This window comes from Xiphophorus maculatus, chromosome 18 (genome assembly GCF_002775205.1).
Source record: "Xiphophorus maculatus strain JP 163 A chromosome 18, X_maculatus-5.0-male, whole genome shotgun sequence".
In the NCBI taxonomy this organism is placed as follows: Eukaryota; Metazoa; Chordata; class Actinopteri; order Cyprinodontiformes; family Poeciliidae; genus Xiphophorus; species Xiphophorus maculatus.
The window spans coordinates 6,088,127-6,110,912 of NC_036460.1; the positions used below are offsets into that span (position 1 = coordinate 6,088,127).

Here is a 22,786-nt window from a genome sequence, read left to right on the forward strand (position 1 = left end):
CTTTGTTTTCTCTCCGTGGAAGCAGCATTTCCAGGTCGGATGACCTCAAAACACTGTTTAATGCCAAGTGCCTGAACTCAGCAGCTTCTTCCTGCACGTGCTGTGGTGCCCCTGGGCAAGGCACCACCCAAGTAGCCTACCCATTTGTGTATACGATATAGGAATGTGAGTGTGTGTGCGTGCAAATACGACTCTGCTGTGGCTAGAAATTCAGTTAAATTATCTTATTTACCCCACAGACTGTTTTACAAACTTTTTATAAGCTTTCTAGCCAGTTTGCTGTTTGCCTTTTCTCTTAAACTGCAATTTGCCTTAGTAATAACACAAGGGATGTCTATTAAAAACCTAAATATGAAGCTAAAAGGAGAGAAAAAAATAACACATGCTTGTAAAACTATCTGGATAAACGACGTTATTAAAATCCCAAAACTACACTCAGTGCATAGCTGTTGCTGAATAATAGATGTTCTATAAAGAGACACAAATGATGTAAACATGTATTGTGGTATAGAGTTTTCTACTTTGGAAGAAAAATATGTCTGGGCAAATTCATTTTCTTCACAGTGGGACAGTAAAATTACCTGAATGGAGCTTCAGAACATAATAAAAACAAATAGAAGAGCAAGTTTATTCAAACATTCAAATACACACTTTAAACAGTAAATAATAAGTCCCCAAAAACTCAAGGACAAAAATTTTAAGGACTATGAGAGTGATTTTATAAACTTCACTAATTTTGATGAAGAATGTATGATTCCTGATTTTAAAGAAACTCCACAGATTCTACTTTTAAAGTACATGTGTCACCGTTAGTATGCTTCTTTTCTAAACTGTTCCAGATCAATGGGGAGAAATTCACAGTGTTCTGCTGCGTCATAAACGGGTTTGTTACTTTTCCAGGACGTCACCTTGATTTTAAATTAAATATGAAAGAACAAACTGACTATTTAGTAAGGAAGTTTCAATAGTCTGAGTGCTCCAAAGTGGTCTGATGATTACTAGAAAAGTAGGCCAGAACCAGTTGGTACAAAACTCCAGCAAACTATTTTGAGTAGCTTGTAGAAGAAAACCCAAAACATTTAACACAAGTTCTACAATTAAAAAAAAGCCAATGCTACCGATTACTGAGGAAATGATGTCAACTTCTCATTTTAAAGACATTAAAAAATAAAATTATTATGTTCTTTCATTAAATCAGACATTTAGCAAATAGAAATTATTTTGGTTATTCTAACTGACAGAAAATGAAATTAGTTGGGTCTGATTTAACTTCAGACAGTGGGAAAAAAATGTGTGTGTCTTTTCATTACATTTATGTAAACTTCCGGTTTCGTAAGCCCAGGGAATGTGAACATATTTGATGCTAATGATATTATATTAAGCTATAACTGGGGCAAATTATGCCTATATGCATTAGCCTCAAGCATCGAGTCTATTAACGTGCAACTGTGGATTTAAAGAGGAATGTCAGTCACATCCCGTTTTATCCTCAACATTTCATCTTTAAAAAGATTTTTCACTTGATTTTTCCAGACGGTACACAAAACTAAGAGGAAGGTTCAGAAAACTGAACATGACAACTATGCTTGTGTCTAACTTGAGACAAGTTGAACTGTGCATGCAAAACAAATTTGTTTATTCTCACCAGATGAAGAGAGTAAAATCATGCACACAAAACTATAATTCAGTGCTTTTAGTGAATCCAGAGGTGAGTCAGGCTGACTGGAGAGAAATAATTGGTCAGTGAAGAAAAGTCGTTTCCTCTTTACTCAAATCAACACAAACTAAGTAAAAGGAAGCCACTATTTCCAGTAGGACTGTCAGCACTTTCCCCCCAGTAGGATTCGGCCCCGTATTCGGCTCCGGGGTGGACGGGTTTAATTGGAGAACTCTAACGCGCAGCTGGATAGCGGAGCGACTCCTGCCCTCCCTGGCTCTGAAAACGAGAGGCCATAAAAATTGCTGCTGCTGTCCCCATGCAGCCACTGCAGGCGTCCCTGTAGAAACCAGCAAATTTATTCATAGGATCCGAGCTGTTTGTTTGTGGACCGTCTCATTTGCAAAATAACAGACAATCATAATTTCCGCGAGTTGATCCTGGGTTAATCCAAATAATTGACAATTCCTTGTAAGTTCACGTTTTCTGGCATTGGAATTGACTCGTTCTGTCTATCAGCAGGGCATAAACCGAGCGTCCAATTGATCAAGTTGTGCGGATGCAAAACGCTTTATAAACAATGGCAAATTAAGCAGAAAGTGGCAGTAAAACTTCCAGCATAATGGACGGGGAATTGGAAAGCATTCAGTCTGATAGTGAACGGCACTGAGCAATAATTAATAGATAAAACTAACAACCAGAACACAATTAGTTTGGAACTTTTTCACATTTTGTCATGTGAAAACCACAACTTTGATGTCATTTATTGGGATTTTATGTGATACAGCAACACAATGTAAATTCTAAAGTGAAAGAAAAATAATGCAACGTTTTAAACATTTTGTGTAAATAAAACTTGACTCGTTTGAATTACACCCAATTTTAACTGATATGCTATTTAATAATCCGGCAGAATCCAGCACTTAAACTTAATGGACAAATCAAGGAGAACATTGAAGAAGGAAATCTGGAGGTTTTGCAGAGATCCATCGATCAGGTGGGCAACACAGAATACATCCACAAAGCAGGTCTTGATGCTCAATTTAGACATTAAAATTTGATTTCTTTTTTTTTTTTTAACGGTGTCGTTCATACAATTAAACTGCAATGAGACGGCATGTGCAGAAGAAGAATGTTGATGTTACACAGCAGTGCGCTGTTTGGAGAAGTTTACTCAGCAATGAGAGCCGATGGGATTGTCACAGTGACAACTCCAAAAAGATTTGACGCTTAGATATTGGCCTCTGTTTCTTTAAGAAGCTCCTTTCTGACGCTCCGCCTTTAGCACATCATAAAAATGCTTCTCGTGATGCCATATATAATATACATAAGAGGATTTGACAGAAAAGTAGTTTGTATAATGAGCTCTGTACAAGCGCATTTTCACCATTTGCTTGCTAATTGCTGCTGCCGCTAGTCTGGAGGAGCTGAGAGAAAAGGATCAAGGAGAGGTGCTGATTTAAGGATTTCTCAAACATGCATGAAATTATCAAACTAAGTTTCCAGGTATGATTTTAATAACAGAAGAAGCTAATAAAAATAAATCACAGCAATTATTGTTTTGTGGAGTACTGACTGCAATATTTGTAGTTAAAGTTGTTTGGTTGTGTGGTCAGAACTATGAGTGGTGGGATTGTGATGTGATGCACTTCATCGACAAACCTCTTTCATCATTTCACAAATATAATTTTCAACTTTTGCTTAAAGCTTGATTTACTGCGTGTGGCGTCTTCTGGTGAAGAAATATGATCTATGACATAAAAGTCAGATCAAATGTGACATAACTGTTTAGACTGCAGACACTTTGAAAGCAAACATATTCATATCCGAATTGGTACCACATATGGAAGTGGCACAGATTAGACTTTTTGTGGGGTGAAAAGATCAGAACTGGGTCGTTCAGATTGCGATGAAGAAGTCAGATGTGGGTTGCAGTTGCCAGCTGTGCAAAATGTAGCCTATTTGATGTGCATTTCACAAGCCTTTCTAGAACGATAGCAGGACGAAATCCAGTCTTTACGACACTACAAAAACATTGAAGAGCTTTTATGACAAAAAAAAGTTCAATGTTTTGGGCTCACAGAGCAAAATGGTATGAGAGGTTATACAAAAAACTGCACTTCTACTCAGGGATCTCATATCCAGTGTAATACACGGTGGTGGAAACCTCATGCTGATCCTTTTCCTCAGCAGGGTGAGGGAATGTGGAGAGAGTGGATGGGAAGAAACATGAAGCCAAAAACATGGAAATCCGGGAGGAAAAGTGGTTGAAACTGGAGCAGGGCTTCACCTTCCAGCAGGACATCAACCCCAAACATCCAGCCAGAGCCACAAACGGACAGTTTGGATCAAAGCATGTTCATGCATCATGGAAGGAAGCATGAAAAATGTTGATATATGACAAAAATATGGAAAAGATCAAGGAGGTATAAAATACTTCTGCCAGGCATCATAAATAGTAGCAATGAGGCGTAGAGCTGAGTGAAGACATTCATCAGGGTCTTGACTCTGAATCAGTCACGGTTTTACTCAGTCTGTCTCAGAGTTTTACTTCCTGTGTGAAAGTTTTTGTATCACCTGTAAACTAGAGTGCCTCTAGAAAACATTCACAGCTTTGATTTTTCCAAATTTTGTGTTGCAGAAAACAGCAAGTTCTAATAATTTAATCTCTTTCCCTGAAGTTCTACTCACAAATACTCCATTTTAATAATCTGGGGGGAAAAAAGCTGTTGAGATTTTGGTAAATTTATTAAAAATAGAAAACAGATTTTTCTGTATTCTTCCTCAGACTCGTGCCTCCTGACAGGGCTTTTAATTACATGCTTGGTGTTTGCACTCTGACATCAGACCTTATATAGACAGACTTTCCAGATCAAGTCCAATCAGCTGAATTCACTACAGGTGAATTCAGCCATTTAGCCATTTAGGCTAGAGGAACATCTTCAGGATGATCAGTGGAAACAAATAAATTTGAGTTGTGAATTCTTACCGAAGTGTGATTTCTTTGGTTTTTCTACTTTCAGTACATTTATTCGAAGCAAAAGAAGAAACTCAGATGGTTGAAAAATAGTAACAAAACATGAACTCTTTATATTTAACTGTTTGTGTCTCGGCTGCACAGAGGAACAGCTGGAAGCCCTGTTGCCTTGCAGCAGAAGAATCACAATCTGGGCTCTTTCTGCTTGGAGTTTGCATGTTTTCTCCTGCTTGTCTTGTGTGTTTCTGTGTTGCCCTTTAATGAACTGGCAACCCAGTGGCAGACTCACCATACACACCTTGAACAGGATCCAAAATACACACCTGAGACAGTGAAAAACCTCTCATTGGGCTGCCACCTTATCGTGGTGGAGGGGTCTGAGGGCCGCAATGATCCTAGGAGCTACGCTGTCTGGGGCTTCATGCCCCTGGTAGGGTCACCCAAGGCAGACGGGTCCTAGGTGAGGGACCAGGCAAAGCGCAGCCCGAAGACCCCAGTGATGATTAAAAACATTGGACTTGGCGTTCCCTCGCCCGGACGTGGGTCACCGGGGCCCGCTCTGCAGCCAGGCCTGGAGGGGGGACACGATGGCGAGCGCCTGGTGGCCGGGCTTTAACCCATGGAGCCCAGCTGGGCTCAGCCCAAAGAGGAGACATGGGTCCCCCTCCCATGGGCCCACCATCCGTGAGAGGGGCCAAAGGGGTCGGGTGCATTGTGTGATGGGTGGCGGCCGAGGGAGGGGGCCCTGGCGGTCCGATCCTCGGTTGCAGAAGCTGGCTCTCGGGACGTGGAATGTCACCTCTCTGGTGGGGAAGGAGCCGGAGCTGGTGTGGGAGGCTGAGAGGTTCCGGCTAGAAACAATCGGTCTCACCTCGACGTATGGCTCTGACTTTAGAATGTGGACTATCTTAGTTTTTATACCATAATTGTGGAAAATTGCATATTATTTTGTGCAAATTTTCAACTTTTTGACATAATACAAAAATAGTATCAAACTGCAGACATGTACTGCAGTTTGTGGCATAGTTTTTCTTTTACCAAGTTCATTTTAAGTGGAAGTCTTTTTTCATGTTTTATTTTGAAGGTATGTGTTGAAAAGCTCCTACGATTTGTTTGGTTATGGACAACCACGACATTTACAGCATCATTTTGCTTTGCTTTGCATTCATCTTAAAAGGATATCTGGAAAACACAAACAGTTGCTCGCATGCAGAGATGTGAGATTTTTAAGACAGCAATTTGTTTTACGTTCAGGAAGGTGATGGAAAGCAAAGGTTAACATCTCTAGATTGTTTCTCTGATTAATTTGAGCAGCTTCCCAGTTTGCTTTGTTTTTTAAAAGCTATTTTAAGACCTCTGGGGGATGATGCATCCCAGGGGAGACAATCAAACACCACTGGGACCGTGGAAGGTTAACCATCAGCTGCTCTGATTTAGGAGGAATTGGAGGAGGAGGGATGTTGACACCGCTTCTGCGCATGCTCTCCATCCATCTGCACTGTGAACTGGAATTTCACTCTCGCCGCAGTGCTTCTCCCTGAGATGACGGGCTGCAGCGAGGAACTTCATCAAAATCACACACGTTCCTCGGTTTGTGCCGGAACACTGAAAAGATAAATTAAGCAAAGCTCACTTCATTTTATTTCCCTGATTATTTGAAGCAGTCATATTTACAGGCAGTGAAAAGGAAAAAGAAAAAACCTGAGTGGATGTCAGGTACCAAACAGCTCAAACCGTAGCAAGAGCTCCCAGCCAGTTGTGAGTGATGGTGATGGCGTTTTAGAAACACCTGGGATCTATTCACTTGGCTTTGCTGTGTTCGTTCCGTCAGATGCAGCATTACAGAACAAAAAGATCTGGTGAAGAGGAGCTGAAGAGGATGGAGGGAACACTATGAGCCTCGTTCAAAAAGCAAAAACAGACCTTTTCCTCTGTTTTGCTTTAATTTTGCAGGTGATGGCAGAAATTTGTCTCCGGATTCTGAATTTGGATGGCATTCTGAGCGAAATGTGTCTGCATTAGTTGCCAGTTGTTACCTGGGAGACTAAAATGTGAAAAGACATAAACAGCAAACTGAGAGTCAGGCTGATTGATTTGATTCAGTTTGGGACTTATGATTTAGGATTTAGAGGTCTGAGATTCTTAAAGGGGCAATATTATTTATTTTCCAGGGACATAGTGTCATTTTATAGCACAATCAAGAAACCATGTTACCTTCAGTTCATATAAAATTGCTGTAAATATCAAATGTGATGTAAGAGAAATTTGACACTTTCCAACACTCCACCTCCGTCATCATAATGCTTCTCATTATTCTACAATATTCAATATTACAATATTCTTGGGAGCGTTGGACACAAAAATAGTTCATATAATGAGCTCAGCAGAAGCGCAGTTCCACCAGTTGGTTGTTAACTACTGCTGCTGCCGCTAGTCTAGAGGAGCTGAGAAATGGATGCTGATTTAAGGATTTCTCAAACATGCATGAAATAATCAAAGCAATATTCCAGGTATGATTTTGATGAAGTAATAACATTATAATATGATTTAAGGCTGAGAAAAATTAATTTTACATGACCCCCTCTTTTAAAATTAAAGGGATATATTAATAAATTGCTAACTATTTATTAATAGTAAATGCAAGCATTGCATTTATATGTTGTGCAAGTGTTACAATAATGTATTTATACATTAAATACATTTAACTTGAGTTTTTCAGCATATAATTTAATGTTTAGCAGAGCGAAACCTAATTAGTACTGGTCTCCAACTCCAGTTCTTTACAGGTTTTCTGGTACATGTATCAGTGAAACATTCAAGTACGTCTTAATGAAAGAGAACATGACTAAATTTTTTTATTTCAATTTAAAAAGTGAAATTCATATTTTGCACAGATTTCACACACAGTCACATATTTCAAGCATTTATTCAAATTATTCATAATATTAAGGTCATGTCTTCCAGCTAATGGGAACCAGATATTCAGATATTGAATTAGGAAATTACATAAAACCACCATTACAAGGATTTTTAAGTGTCAGCTCTTCTGGAAACTCTTAATAAGAGGTCTGGGCTCCTTTTACATGAAATACTGACTGCATCAGTGCGGCGTAGCATGGAGCTGATCAGGAAAAATGTTGCTTCATTGTCGGATCGGATGTCTCTCCCTCTGGCCAATTTACCGATCAATGACACCAGTGATTGATCACAGTGACACAGTTAAAGCAAGTACTGGAACTTTTGGCAGCGTAGGCGAGCATCATATCCTGGATAAAAATGAAATTATTTTGACCATAAAGCTTTTAGATGAAGAAATGTCAGATATGTCCTAGTGGACGTCTGCACTGTCGTTGGACTCGATAAAACAAAATGTTGCTTAGATACCTTTTTCTCAATTGACTTTTTCCTTCCACTTAACTTTCCATTTGATAATGACAGTGCCAACTGTAGCTGTGACATAATTAAATCCTTTCCTTTTTAGTCTCATATGATCAAATTTTCTGAGAAACTGAATTTTGGGGTTTCAGTCGCTGTAAGCCAGCACCAAAATACACAAAAATACATGTGTGGAAAACACTGAAAGTTTGTTGGACTTGTAGGCTTATCTGGACTGTGATTGGCTGGCCCACCTGTCAATCATGGTCAACAACAACCCATTACAGCCTTAATGTAATGGGTTGCTAGACGTTATTAATGTAATAACGTCTAGCATAGCTGAACGTTATTTTTTTTTCTTTTTTTTTTGTAGTAGCTTGCAGTAGTTCAACAGCTTAGCAACTGTGTTTTTAAAAGAGGAATCAGTTTTATAAGTGTGATGTTTGCTGATCGTTTAGTTTCCATGCACTAAATAATACGCCACATCTTTAACCGGACGCCTGCAGTTTTTTCTGATAAGGAAACCACGCCCTTTAGTCCAACATGTTTTAATGCAGGGGTCTCAAACTCCAGTCCTCAAGGGCCGCTGTCCTGCGGTTTTTAGATGTGCCACAGGTACAAAACACTGGAATGAAATGGCTTAATTACCTCCTCCTTGTGTAGATCAGTTCTCCAGAGCCTTGCTAATGACCTAATTATTCTGTTCAGGTGTGGTGCAGCAGAGGCACATCTAAAAGTTGCAGGGCAGTGGCCCTCCAAGACTGGAGTTTGACACCTGTGTTTTAATGTATCTACAGGTAATAAATCTGCACAAGAGTTTCAAACAAATGACCTCTGATTCAGATTTAGTAAGTTGTAGAAATATTATATCAAAATATATAATATTTATGCATTGATTGAAATATCTTGTCTACTAAAGTGTACTATATTTACAAGTTTGCTTACATGAATAGTTGTTTTTGTCTCCTGAATTTTGCAGGTAACTAAACAAAATGATTACCAGTTAAAGTTCATCCAGTAACAGGTTTTCTTTTTATTACAAGTGTTTTATTAATTTGAGAAGTGGCTGTGTTGAACCCTCGGGGGGAAGCAGGCTGCAAACTTTTCTTCTGACATTTCAAAACACATCAAACTCCCTCAATTTTAGAATGACATATTTTATCCTCCAACATATCTCCACTGCATTAACTTTTGGGACCTCTTGGGAGAAACGTATTAGCAAACCTTTTATGATGGCTGAGTCGATTAAAGGCTGTCGTCTGCGTCTCTGTGCGAGCGACTTTTATGAGACCCAAGTCGACAATCCCCGAGGTGGAAACGTGTGATAATGTCTCCCGCGAGAGGAGAGGCGTAAACTCATTCGTTTACAGTACGATCGTTTATTATAGGCGACCCCGACTCGACCTCGTAACGTACACACTGAAAACAAGAGCAGAAAAAGGAGGCAGCTTCATTTTTAGACACTGAGAACAATCTGTTTATGCAGTAGAAAAGGTTATTATACTGAGACAATGTGCGAACAAGCTGCGACGGAACGAAACACTTTTCACACAGACAGGAATGTTTCTTAGTCTTTTGACAACAGTGGGAAGATTTATTAAAAAAACATGTCATAATATGTCTAACATGGCAGACCCTGAGTAGATAAAGCAGTTATTTGAACGAGTGCGAGTTGCAAAGTGTAGCTGCACCCTACTGATCAATGCATGAAACACTCCACTGTTATCCAGCTCAATGAATCGGATATGCAAATACACTATGTCCATTAACCATTCAATCACTGTAATGTAGTGACTGGTATTATTGGCTGTGGGTGTGCACCTCTGAAGTCATTTGGATTGATTTTTTTCCCCCCTTCTTCCAATACTTGTCCTACTGGAGCCTCAACGATTCACAGCAGCATGAAGTTTCCCGCAAGGCAACAATATGTCTGAAAATGTGTTTTATCCAGAGTCAATGGGCGGTTCTGACCCGCAAAATGAACCGATTCCTGACAGAAAGAAAACTTATTAAAGTCACGGGGCTGAACGTTTACTTGCCTTTAAATTCAATGGAACCTATCACTACCGTAAAGAATGAATGTTTAAGTTTTCGTCAAAGCAAAAACAAAGAGCGGGACAGTCAGATTTTCTGCCCTTTACAGTGTGATATCACCAGTTTTATCCTCCGATTTTGACACAATCTACTTTTTTTGAATTTTGTAGCCAAAAAGGAGCACATTTTGAAAACAAAAAGCTTCCCAGTTGTGTCCCGGAGGTAGTTTTTTAGAGGGAAAGTGGTAGAATTCCTCTCCCAGCTCTACAAAGCGGAACGAAATGGATAGATAAATAAAAAAAAAAAGAAAAAGCTGTACAGCCATGCATGTTAAAAGCCTAAGTGCCGTCAAAGCCCCTTGGGCTACAAAGGGCTCTTTTAGCAAATGGATGGCAACAGCTGCAAACTCTGGGCTGTTCTTAATGTGCACAGTGCAGATGTCTGCATTCGAGTCCCACAGTCTGAGACAGATCTGTCTAGCGCTACACTAGGCCTCTCTCATCATATCGCCGCAGCTTCATTAGGCTCTGAACTGCGTATCAACAGCTGTCTGACAGTTTTCGCTCTCCAATTAAAGCCAAAAAAGTTACACTGATCCCCATCAAAGACTTGTGTTAGATACTGTGGGCATCCCTTTATCTCTGATGTGTTATACAAAGGCATCCTGAGTCTTTCAGCTGCTTGCTTGGTTACATAAAATGTGAAGATAGCTGCAACAAAAAAACCTAAGGCTGGAAAAACAACTTGTTAACTCTCTGTATCATGTAAATCCAGGACACCTTTGAACCTCCTTCAAACATTTAAATTTTTTTTTTCTTCACAATCCACCAAGACTCTGGTTTCCCCTGTTGCTTTTGAATCTTTTTTTCTACCACACTTTTTCCTTCCACTCAGCTTTCCATTAAATATAGATAGATAAGCCTATCAGCAATCCAATCTTTAGCCAAATGTGATCGTTCAGGTCACTTTATGTTTGGGTCAACCGCTCTATTCAACTGACTGACACATGGCTCTAAAATGTGATCACAGTGCCCTTTCAGTTTTGTTCAACCAAATTTATTTACAGAACAAGTGTTTTGGGTGTGACAGTTTACAGGCACATTAAAAAAATGCAATTCAACTGAACCACCTGCATGAGATACTGAAACATCACGGTTATTGGGGAAAAGGCTGCAGTTACCAAAAGGCATGAATGCACGTGAAGCTGGAAATGTGCTGCAAACATGGATCATATTCAGTCAGATGACACATTTATCCAATCAGTGAACTGGGACAGGTTGACTATTGAACTCATTTAATGCTCAAAACAAATACAAGTTACTTTACTGGGTCATCACAATTGAACAAGGTATTTTTTTTATTCTTATATTTGTAACACCCTCAGAAATATACATTCACATGGCTGCATACAAACAGATTTATTTATTTTTTTTTGTACTTTTTGAGATTCTTTCAGTGACACCATTTCGACAGACTGTATGCATTACCCCCTTTGTATGACAGTGAAGTCACTATTGGCATGTTAAAAAGGTACTAGAGGAGCAGTTTTTAGTCGAGACTTTGGGAAAAAGCTATCCATCAACTTCATCTATCCATCACCGAGTCTCCATGTTTGCAGTCAAATAAGGTTTATTTTACACAACAGGCTCCCTATTAAACCCAGACTATAATCTCAACTTTATGTACAATATTTACAGTGGAATGTTAAACATACAGAATACAAAAAGTAGGATTAGGATGGAATGAAGTTACAGTCACTATTATAAAATAGAAAGTCAGAACACCTCAGTAATATGAATGTTAATATTTAGCAATATACATTTTAACCCCAAAGTATTTTTTTCTATTGTTGTCTGAGAAGCAGTTGTGGCAGTGGTTTCATAACAGAAACAGAAAAAAAGGTCAAGATGAAACCATACGTTTGTGCTTTCGAATGGGGGCGATGTTCATTGATTCATACATGCAAGTTTCTTTTTACTAGATTAGAGTCGCTGCTGTTGTGCTTAAAAGCTTAGAAGAACGTCAACAATCTGATCTGAGGCTGCAGGATTTAGATTTCTGCTGGAGTTCAGAAATTCAACATTGAGTGCTGTGTTAATTGTTAGTTAGAAAAAGAAATGGTTGAATTAGATTTTTTTTTTTTTTGTATGATCAAGTATGCAGTGTTAGTAAAGTGCTGGGATGAAGACTAACTAGATTCCACTGCCTGTAAATGATCATTTGTGTTAAACGGAGATTTGCAGTCTGTGTTTTGGAGATTTTTTTGTTTTGTTCCGGACAAAAAAACCTGAGTGTGTTTTTAATTAGATTTTATTTGGATAGACACAATTGTGAAGAAGAAGAAAAATTCCAACATACATTTTTGTTTTCCGATGAAAATTGGAAAGGTGTGCATCGTTTTCACTTCCTTTACTCTGAAACCCCGAAAGAAAATCTAATGTAACCAGTTGCACTCAAAAAATCCAGAAGTTTTCTGAAGCTTTGGGATGTTGGTTAGATAATGTTAGTGGACAAATGTTAAACTTAATCAGAGTTTTTTTTTAAGTTTCAGAAATGTTAGTTTAAGAATTTTTGGAATTCAATTAAAAAACACTAAAAAAGGTTAAATCATAAAAAACACAACATGAATTTAAGACCAAAGTGCAGCATAAAAAAATAACAAAATTAATAAGTTACATTTTACTTAATACCATAAATAAGATGAAATGGTGTTTGACTTTAGTGCTTTTACACCCAGTCAGAAAAGGCTTTGTTATATTATTGGTGGTTTCTGATGGCGGGTTTTAGCCAGCTATAAATATTGCAGCTGTCAAGCCAAACCTTGAGTAAATACACAGTTTCCCACAATGAAGGCGCTGGATAACGCTGCTACAATATGTTGATTTTCATTGCCTTCCTATAAGCTCGTGTCGGGAAAAAGAAAGAAATGTGTTTATTATAAAACAAAATGAATGGAGAAAAGCACAAATTGAAAATGTTAGAGGGAAGCTACTGTGAAAAATCTGGACATTTTTAAGAGCTTTAAAGGTCTAAATTTCAGCTGAACTTTTATAGGTTACAAATCCTTAAAGATCCTGCAGAAACACCGAGAAGTGCATCATTGTGAAGTACCCACAAATTAGAAATCTAATGTATGAAAATGTTTGCAGGTGGTTATAATTTATTTATTTTGGGGGTATCACTGTAAAAGAATAAGATACACCAAACCTCAGAGGTTGATTTGAACATTTTTCTTCTCCTTCACATTTCTGCATCTTTTTTTTTTGTCTTTTATATAAGACCTCAATAAAACACACAAAAGCTTATTAAAAAAACAAATCAAAAGAAGTATGAATACTTTTACAAGAATTGTGTCTAATAGTTTAATTGTTTTCATCTATTTGGGGAATGAAGAGCTTAAATAAGCAGGAAGTGGTTGCTGCGACTACCTCACCCCTCCTTCCTTTGATAGGCACTGGATAAAAAGAACAAAAACATAAAACGTGCTTTGTTTTCTTATAACGCTGCGGTTCAAACTATTTCTGACTAAACAAGAAAGCATTTCCCCTGCCTGTGTGAGAAAACCAAACTTTTTTTGTCCACAGTGACAGAAGAAACTGGCTACTGTTGCTCGGTTTATTTTGAGTCGCGTACTGTCTCTTTAAAACTGAAATAAGGCCATTGAAAAATGGATCGGAGGAGGACAGAATGAACATGACTTCTAATAAGAACAACAGAAACCTCACTGTTCAATGCTTGTTTGTGTATATTATACAATATAGATTGAGGCTCATGATTAACATGCTCATCTAAAAGCATACAGTAGACAAGCATGGACTGAAAAACATTCACATCTGCAAGAAAATCCTCTCACAGTGGTGTTTTTTGTGTTCTTTATCATTTTAACATATATTTATATAGGTATTTTTGTGTTAACTGCAATATTGTTGTTGGGTACGGCGTACCGATGAAATCATAGCTCTGCCAATACCGGCGACAATAAAAAGAGGAGGATATTGTCGCCTTTCTAAGCTGCAAATGAGGACAAAAACACACTGGAATTGACTGGAAAAAAGAAAAAAAAAATACCAACAAATGCACTTCCACTCCCACACACAAAAAACATGCATAAAATAAGGCTTAATACAGTATTTATAGTGTTCAGAGCCAGTCAGATATGTTGTTTACATCCACAGATTTACTGCAATGCCTCTCTTATCTCTGATTTTTCACATTGAGATTCTTTTTTTTTTTCATTCTCGTTTGAAGCAAATATATTTTGCTGATTGTGTAATGGAGCTCAGAGCTGAGGAGAAGAAAAAAGTCTTTCTGCTATACTAGCATCCACTGGCACTTGCTAACATCATTTTTAAAAACAGATACAGATATATACTGTATAACGGTGGCATAAAAGAGTCAGTGCGTCCCCATATGCAGAAATAAATCTTGACATTAATGAAAAAAAGAATTCATTACTGCAAAATCGCCCCCAAAAAATTAGCTGGAATTCATTTGGAAAGAAAGGAAGGAAGGAAGAAACATCACTAAAGCAGCAGTCAAGTTCTTACGCTGCTTTCTTGCTTTGCAGCATGGCCACCATTATTTTTTCAGATCCCTTTACTTGTTAAAATATTTTCTCTGTTAGCGTAAATAAAAGCATCAGTTGACATTTCCCCCTCTTATCCGAGTCCTTTGAGTCCGTGGATGACTCCTGGTGGAAAATGAGGTTGATGTTAGCCAGTTCTTGGGTAAACAGTCTCAACTGGAGAGGCAGAATCATTACTGAGAAATTCCTCAGACACTTTTTCGCTGACATCCATTTTGAGGAAAAGGGGTCAGAACCAAACATAATTATGACAGCTCAACACACGCATAAACACAGGAGAAGAAAAACACCCAGACATTTCATTAAAGTGGTAAGATTTCTGAGCACATGTACACAGGTCAAACTGTTCAAGTCAAGTGACAATCATGACATTTCCGAGCACTATTAGTGATCCTGTGAGACTCAACGAATGTCTTTTCCACATAATTACTCACAAAAGCATTCGTACCTTTTGAACTTTTACACATTTTGTCTCATTATAACCACAAAATTCAATGTTGTGGGATAAATCAACACAAATGAGGGCATAATGGTGCAGTTGATGTAAAATGATGCATACTTTCACAAATCTAGAAAATGTGGTTTTGTTAATTTTCCAAGAATGAAGGCATCTGTAATTTTTACCATACAGCACAACACTGAGCAACATAATCTATAGAAAAAAATGCACACAATCACATTGTATTGTTTTTAAGTAGTTTGGATTTTATTGCATGAAATACGTATTTGATCACCAACCAATTAGCAGGAATTTAGCCGGTAGTTTGTCTTTAAGAAGCTCTCCTATCTTCCACTCCTTGCTTGTCCACAAAACCAATCAGACTCCAACCTCTCCTCTATGGGTAAAGTTTTTTAAATCACCCAAATCCGCTCCTCCCTCCCCCATATATTCGACTTTTTACAGCAGCCTGAACAGCCAAATTCAGATGTTTTCAGTCTCCCAAAAAAGTCAGATTTACATCACTTCCACGTTTGGTACGAACTCGGCTACATATCCAGTTGTTCTCAAAGCATTTTCAGTCTGAACGCTCATGTTGCATTTTATTCAACTATTACGTCACTGATATGAGACATGCATCATATTTCTGCACCAGCAGAAACCAGACGCAATAAATCTGGACGTAAACAATGACTGAAAATTATTATTCTGAAAATTCTGGACTTATAGCGCATCACATCACAATCCCACCACTCCTGGTTCCGACTATGCATCTAAACATACGTCTCTGCAGAGGTTGCAGTCAATGCTCAACAAAAGGCCTGTGCTAAGTTAAGCGTTCTCTTTATTGGCTACCTTTTTGTTGTGATCTTTTGCTAACTCCAATTTTTGTATTGGACACAAGATTAAAAATACTTGGAAAGATTTGGAGTTTTTGCAGTAAAACTGATCCAGGAACTGTAGCATCCGTTATTACAGTACGATGCTACGTGGAGTCAACATCCAGTCTATTTGGGGTCTGGAAACGTTGACACTAAAGTCTGATTGCTTCTAAATAGTAGTATGAACAATCATACACAAAAAACCCCAACTAATTTGAACATTATGACCTGCTGTAGGAATGTATCCAAAGAGACCAAAGGGACGATGGGCGAACAGCTTGCTGAGAAGAAAGCAAGTGTTGGTCCAACCTCATTTGGAGTGGGGCTCCATGCAAGATTTCACTTTGTGGAGTACCAACGATCATGAGAAAGGTGAGGAATCGGCTCAAAACTACACCGGATGATCTGGTCAAGGTTACCAAAGTAACCTGGTCCTGAACTATAGGAAATGTCCGACCTCTGTTGTTGCAATAATTAAAGTACTACTTTACGATTGTCTCAAATACTTATTTCATGCCAAATTAAACATTAAAAAAATCAAACAATGTGATTTTTTGGATTTGCATGTAAGGTGGAGTCTCTCACAGTTGAGGTGAACTTTAGACCTCTTCATTCTTTATTAGTGGGGAAATCGGTGGTGGATAAAACACTGATTCCTCCCAGCAGTACATATTCACATCCTCTGAGTCACTACTTTGTAGAGCCACCTTTTGCTGTGATTAAACAGATTTTGTTCATCATTTGCTCTTGTATCTCATCTTACAGATTACTTCATCTTGTGACAAAATGTGAGAAAAGTTCAAGTGGCATTACTACCTTTGCAAGACAATCGCAATAAACTGAAAAGTAGAACACTGAAGTCTGTCAGACAGTTTCTGCCCTTCCCTCCACTGACTTTATGATTCACTGATAAGGGCACTCATTTAACATGATGGAAACTTTAGCAATAAAAAAGAAATCATTGAATGTTATTATGTTACAACCATGTGTCTGTATGGCTCAGTAGACTGACACCCTTTTATTAAAAATAAAAACAGCAAATAAAGTCCAAGACGGGGCTTGAGAAGCATCAACAATGTCTTTGGAGAAGGACAATAACGTGCTTTCGCCATAAATGTTGCACGTCTCTACAGCTAGTTTTCTTTTTTTTATCTTTTCTTTTTTTCCTGAAACATTTGACCATAAACTTTTAAACACTTTAAACTCCACCTGTAAAATATGTCAGACACATAACTCTCATTTCTCTGCAGATCATACAAAAAGAGAATATAAAAATGACAAATTTGCAATTGCTAATGACAAAAATAAACAAAACAAACCAACGTAAAACAAAAAAAACCATACATCCAGTGTAGGACTTTCACAAATGTGCTCAGCAAAACCTCAACCTGTTCTTTTTTTATACATTTAATACATTTATGAAAAATAAAATACACAACAGTATTGACCAACCACCTTTCTGGCCTTGGAGCCACATTGAGTCCATTTACATACCTTAGTTTGTAATCTTTGCCCATTAACTTGATGAAAGCGACACCAATGCTGTCATGTTGAGAAGACGAGTTCTTGGACTTTAAATAGACCCTTGATTTTTCTAACAGTGATTAGTTGGATGGAGTCTGATGCCGGGAAGGGGGGTGAGTTGGAAATGCCATTGCGGAAGGTGCAGGTTGATGGATGTGAGGGTGGGGAGGTGTGGGGGTGAAGGGTGAGGTGGAATGCAGGTGAGGGACGACAGGTTGCTTGGCGGTTGCAAGCCTCTACACGTACCACTCTTTCTTAGAAATGACAGAGCCGTCGGTTTGAGAGATCATATCGTCGGCAATTTCAGGTTCTGGGTCGTACTGGAAGGCCAGAGTCCGCTCCCCGTAATCTCGGCTCTCCCCCTCATCCACAGTGAAGTACGGTCTCTTCAGGTCCTCGGATTCGGTGTCGAAATTCCGTTCGCTCGCCTCGAACCCCCCGGTGTTGCTGATCTGGGTGGGCTTCTTCTCGTCGTCTGAGTCGTCCGGGTACTGGAGGTTCTTGGGGATGGGGGGGTGCGCGGGCATGGCGCCCGCCTTGCTGTACCCGTTTCCGAAGACGTGCTTCTTGGTGCTGTAGTCCCCCTTGAAGGTGCGCTGGCGGCGACGCAGGAAAACGAAGAGCAGTATTGCCGCCACGATCACCAGGATTACTCCCCCCACAGCGCCCCCGATGGCGGCACCTGCATTGTGCGGCTCCGGAGGGATGCCGTTGCCCCTGGGTGTCGGGTTGATAGGGAGGTCTGGGTAGGAAAAGACAGATGGAAGGGAGTGTGTCAGTGCTCTGGTGGGAGGAGGTGCAACTGTGCAGGTGCATTTTTTTTTTCAAAACAAAAAAAAGGAAAGATGATGTAAGGGAGACGAGGACGGAAAAGCAAAAGGGAAAGGAAGGACCCCCACCGGACGGCCACAGCCAAGCCCACCCAATCCCAATGTTGCTGAGGACGATAACATGCAGTTCAGACACGGACAGAATGACATTAACCCCCGGCGGACCGGACAGAGTGAGTCAAAGTTTAGCAGCATGCATCAACCAGAAATGTGAACAATTTAGTTAGAAAGCAGCAGCAGGAGCGTTTACAGCGCTATAAAGGTAATCATTCTTATTTTTCTACTTAAATGTGTCAGATCAAACTAATTCTAAAAGACAAAGCAATTTATGATTTAATGTGTAAAGTAACTGCTCCCTAAATGTAGCAACTAAACGTTCCACCTTTTGTTGTCAACTGTAATGTCACACCAAAGCATCTCAATTTAATTTCAGTCTGGACTTTGACTAACCAAAATCTTCATTTCCATGTTTTTGGCCTTTGGAAATTGGACAAGGATTTACTTTTTGAGATTTCTTTTTACCTTGCTTCATGTTGTCAGACAGGTCCCAGTTCAGTGATTTTCAGTTGAAATCAAACCAAAACATAATCAGGCAATACTTACATGAGAACCTAAAATTAGGTGCCGATCTTATCTATTGGTTATTGATATATTAACAGTTAATTTATGATTAAACAAGTCTAATTTCACACAAGGTCAGCTTGTTTTCAACACCTTTTTCCCAAAAAATATAACCCATTTTTTGAGCACAGCTCAATTTGTTGGATTTAAAACATCAAAGTGACAAAATAAATAAATAAAAAATCAAAAAAGGGAGCTTTTAAAACACCTTTTCATCGTTTGAATGAATCAGCTTAAAATAAACATAGTGAAAGGCAGACTCCAGAGGAGTCCGACATGAAGTAGCTCCACAAGACATCTTCATCAGCTGTGCAGAGGTAATGAAATGAGAGAGCGCCGCCTGGGATGATTATCAGCAGCCAAGCATACGCGGACACAAAGCACTGAGAGAGCAGATAAACACGGAGCTCATCCACTGAAGCAGCCGAGCGACACACCAAAGAGACGGCATCGCTTTAAAAGAGGAAATGTGTCGTTTTTATAGAAAGGACGATAAAAGAAAGAAGGGAAATAATGTGAAAGATATGCATTGATATAGAACGTAATATAATATAGCACTATCAACTTACTGCTGGCTGCATATGACACAGCATTCATGTCTGAGGGTAAAGTGAGACATTGTGGTCAGTCCACTTTTTTTCACAGAACAAAACCTCATGGGAAAAAACAGCATTTAATTCAAGCGAGGGATCAAAGAAAAGGGAAGCTTTTTGTTCGAGAAGCTTTCCCGCTTTTGATATGATTACTAGTTTGGCCTTTGCTTTGATATCTGCTTTATTGCCACTCTATTATGAGACGTCTTAATGTGATTGGGATTAGATTTTAACACCGTCCATATGTTCATCTGGAGCTGATAAACATGACGCCTTGAACGCAACTTGTTTGCCTTCTGGATTAGCGTCGCCTACAAGCTGAGTCAAAGGAGTGAAAACCCATCAGCAGAAGTTTGAAAAAGTATTCAAACCTCTCAAACAAGCAACGGAAAACTCATTGGATTGTCGCAGGAGTTTATGTGAAAGAAAATGATCCACAGGTTTATGACTTATTATGTATTCAGTCCACTTTACACCAATACCCCTAAATAAAACCTAACACAACCAACTCCATTAAATCAACACAATGAAGAAACAATGTTCAAAGCATTTCTTGTATAATCCAACTCTAACTACTGTTTTATCTCGGTCAGGTTTTTATATCTTGATGTAGAAATATTTGCCATTTCTTCTTTGCAAAGCAATTGCATCTAATTTTGGGCGGGATTTAACTAGGCCATTCGAACATTAGAACATCAACCTCTACTTTAGCCTGAAGTGTCAGCCACATTTTCTCGAGAATTGACCTTTTATCAGCTCCTTCAAGCTTCCTGCTTTCTTTTCCCCATAGAAAGAAAAAACCCACAGCATGATGTCATCACTTCTATGTTTAAATGAGGGGAATAGTGAGTTCAGTGTGGTATTTAGTGTTGGTTTTCCACATGTTGAAAGTTCGATTTTGCCCTCATTTGCTGTTCGACATGTTCGCTAAGTAGCCAACATGGCGGCAGGTGTTCTTATGGTCTTCTTATAAGAGCAAGTGACTTATGCTGCACAATTTTTGGAAAACTTAGCATTGCGATATTGTTGCTGAAAACTGAAATAACAACATCAACTGGGACTACAACAAATACTCTCCATCAACTAAACTATTACAGTCAACTAAATACTGCATTCATGGAGTCCTTGAAAGTTGGAAAAACTTACAATGTAAATAATGTATGGATGTGATATGAAAAGAAATCTGAAATAGTCCACTTGTGTGAATATAAATGCAAGGCATCGCAACAGTGATGCTACGGTGCAAGTCAGCCAAATCAAACTGAACATCACATGAACAAAAGGGACACATTTTAATATAAAAAGATACTAATTTCAAACATGAAAAAGAAAATCTTTTCAAATGATCAACCTGAAGCCTTGAATCAAATGAGTTCCGCTTGATAAGAACGGCTCTTTATTAGAAACGATGAGTCTGAGCATAATGCGGCTATAAAGGGATGGGTCTGGGTAAAGTTAAGAAGCTACTGAAGCCTTCTTCTCTGCTGTAATTAGAATGGCACTCTATCAGTCCAAAAAGGAGAAACCTCCGGAATGCCGCCGCCGCCGCCTTTCTCCCGAGGCCCGGCTGCAAAGCTCTCCAATTTCTAAAGAGGCGCCGGGCACGGTCTCAAATATCAGCTCAGGTTTTAATCTGACCACCTAATGGGATTATTCAGACACAGGCCTTCATTACACACATCAATGGGAGAGCAGAGCCAGGTCACCCCTGCTGGAGAACGCATCCTTCCACCGAGCCCGAAGAGGGGCGAAAATCCAGATGACTGAAGAAGAGAACGGCAAAGGGAAAACATTCGGCTGTAATCCTCTTCACTGCCCCTCGCTGACCTCCTCGGCTAAGATCTGGTTTTGCTTTTTTAAATCCTCATTTCAATCTTAATTAGGGCGATTTTCACCCAGGTTGCTAAAATGAGACATTTACTTTCATTAAAGGGGGTAAAAGACTGAGAGGCAGCCTGTTAAGGTCCAGATCAGAGGCAGTTAAAGGTCCCAATGTCAGCCTTCGAGGTGCTCACTGTTATCTCCACCCCTACAAAGGATCAACACTATTTCTTCACCACTAATGACTGAAGGAAGAGGTTTCATGTAAACACAATAATTATAATATCTCAACAGCAGGTAGGCTTTAGATATTGATTAACAGGAAACTGGAAGAAAGGAACAAAGGAAGGAAAGATGAAGGCCCAAAAGACTGAAAGATAGGAAGTGCACAAGGAAGCAGAGGAGGTAGAAAACAAAAAAAGAAAGGAAGGACATGAACTAAACAAAAAGGAGAGAAGGAAGAAAATAAAGGAAACAAAAAGGAAAGAAGGAAGATAGTTAAATGCGAGGAAGAAAATAAAGGAAACAAAATGGAAAGAAGAAAGATAGTTAAATGCGAGGAAGAAAATAAAGGAAACAAAATGGAAAGAAGACTAAAAAAACACAAATAAAGGGGTGCAGGACACAAGGAAGGAAAGAAAAGAGAAAGGATGAACAAAGTAAAAAGGGAACATAGAAAGAGGGCATGTGGAAAATTAAAGAAGACTGAAAGAAGAAAGAAAAGAAGAAAATATTTTCCACAGTCCACATTTGCCATTTCCAGACTATGTGGTAACCTTGTAATAAACTTAGAAAATACGAACTTGAACCAACTCTAAACACTCACAGATTTTTGTGGTGGCCTCCCACCCAAGAAGAACCTGTCCTGGCAAACACAGCTAATGCAAAAAGCTGAGGATGCTTTACCCCGATAACTCTTGTGCTATAATTGGAATACTTTAAAACCTGAGAAAAACACCGTCTAATGCTCATCGGGTCTCCTCAGTGCAGCAGAGGAACAGTGCGTTTATTCTGCAACATAAAAAACCACAATTTGCCTCTTTTCAGATTGTTATCAAGCCCACTTCTTCCCCCGTTCTCATTCCTCCCCCCTACAAGGTCGCATCAGAGGCTTGCAAACATGAAGATATCACAAGAAAATAACTCTCTACCAGAGCAGCAGTCTTGTGTGAATGCAGGAGGAATCTGAGTAGCCACGGTGCAAACTAATCACGTTTCAGAAACAATATTTTCACGAAAACGTGTCTGAAATGGAGGTGATTTAAAAGCCTGGAGGAGAAGGAGAAGGGAGCAAAGACGAGGCGTTCCTCTTTGCTCACCTTCGCTACCAGCAACACCTGCCAACCGGCAGATAAAGACGACCCCAGCAGCAGCTATGATACTGTTCCAGCAAACAGAAAAGGAGGGCGTCTATTAGCGGCGCAGCAGAAATATGTAGATAGTGGCAGA

The 22,786-nt window shown here is 39.2% G+C and overlaps 1 protein-coding gene across 5 annotated transcripts in view; it reads right to left on the bottom strand.

The window, feature by feature from the left end:
- Positions 1-22,786, bottom strand: part of nectin1 (nectin cell adhesion molecule 1) — a 232,907-nt gene that overhangs the window by 104,147 nt on the left and 105,974 nt on the right. Inside the window, exons 6-7 of one of the 5 annotated variants that reach the window (XM_023351839.1) lie at positions 19,493-19,522; positions 11,321-18,214 (exon numbers count right to left, since the gene is read on the bottom strand). The exons of 3 other annotated variants lie outside the window; for them this stretch is intronic. In XM_023351839.1, the coding sequence (XP_023207607.1) occupies positions 17,709-18,214; positions 19,493-19,522 (536 nt within the window). In that variant the 3' untranslated portion in view covers positions 11,321-17,708. Of the gene's footprint in view, positions 1-11,320; positions 18,215-19,492; positions 19,523-22,786 lie in introns of those variants that run through there. One more of the 5 variants, XM_005796840.3, reaches the window with a different exon arrangement.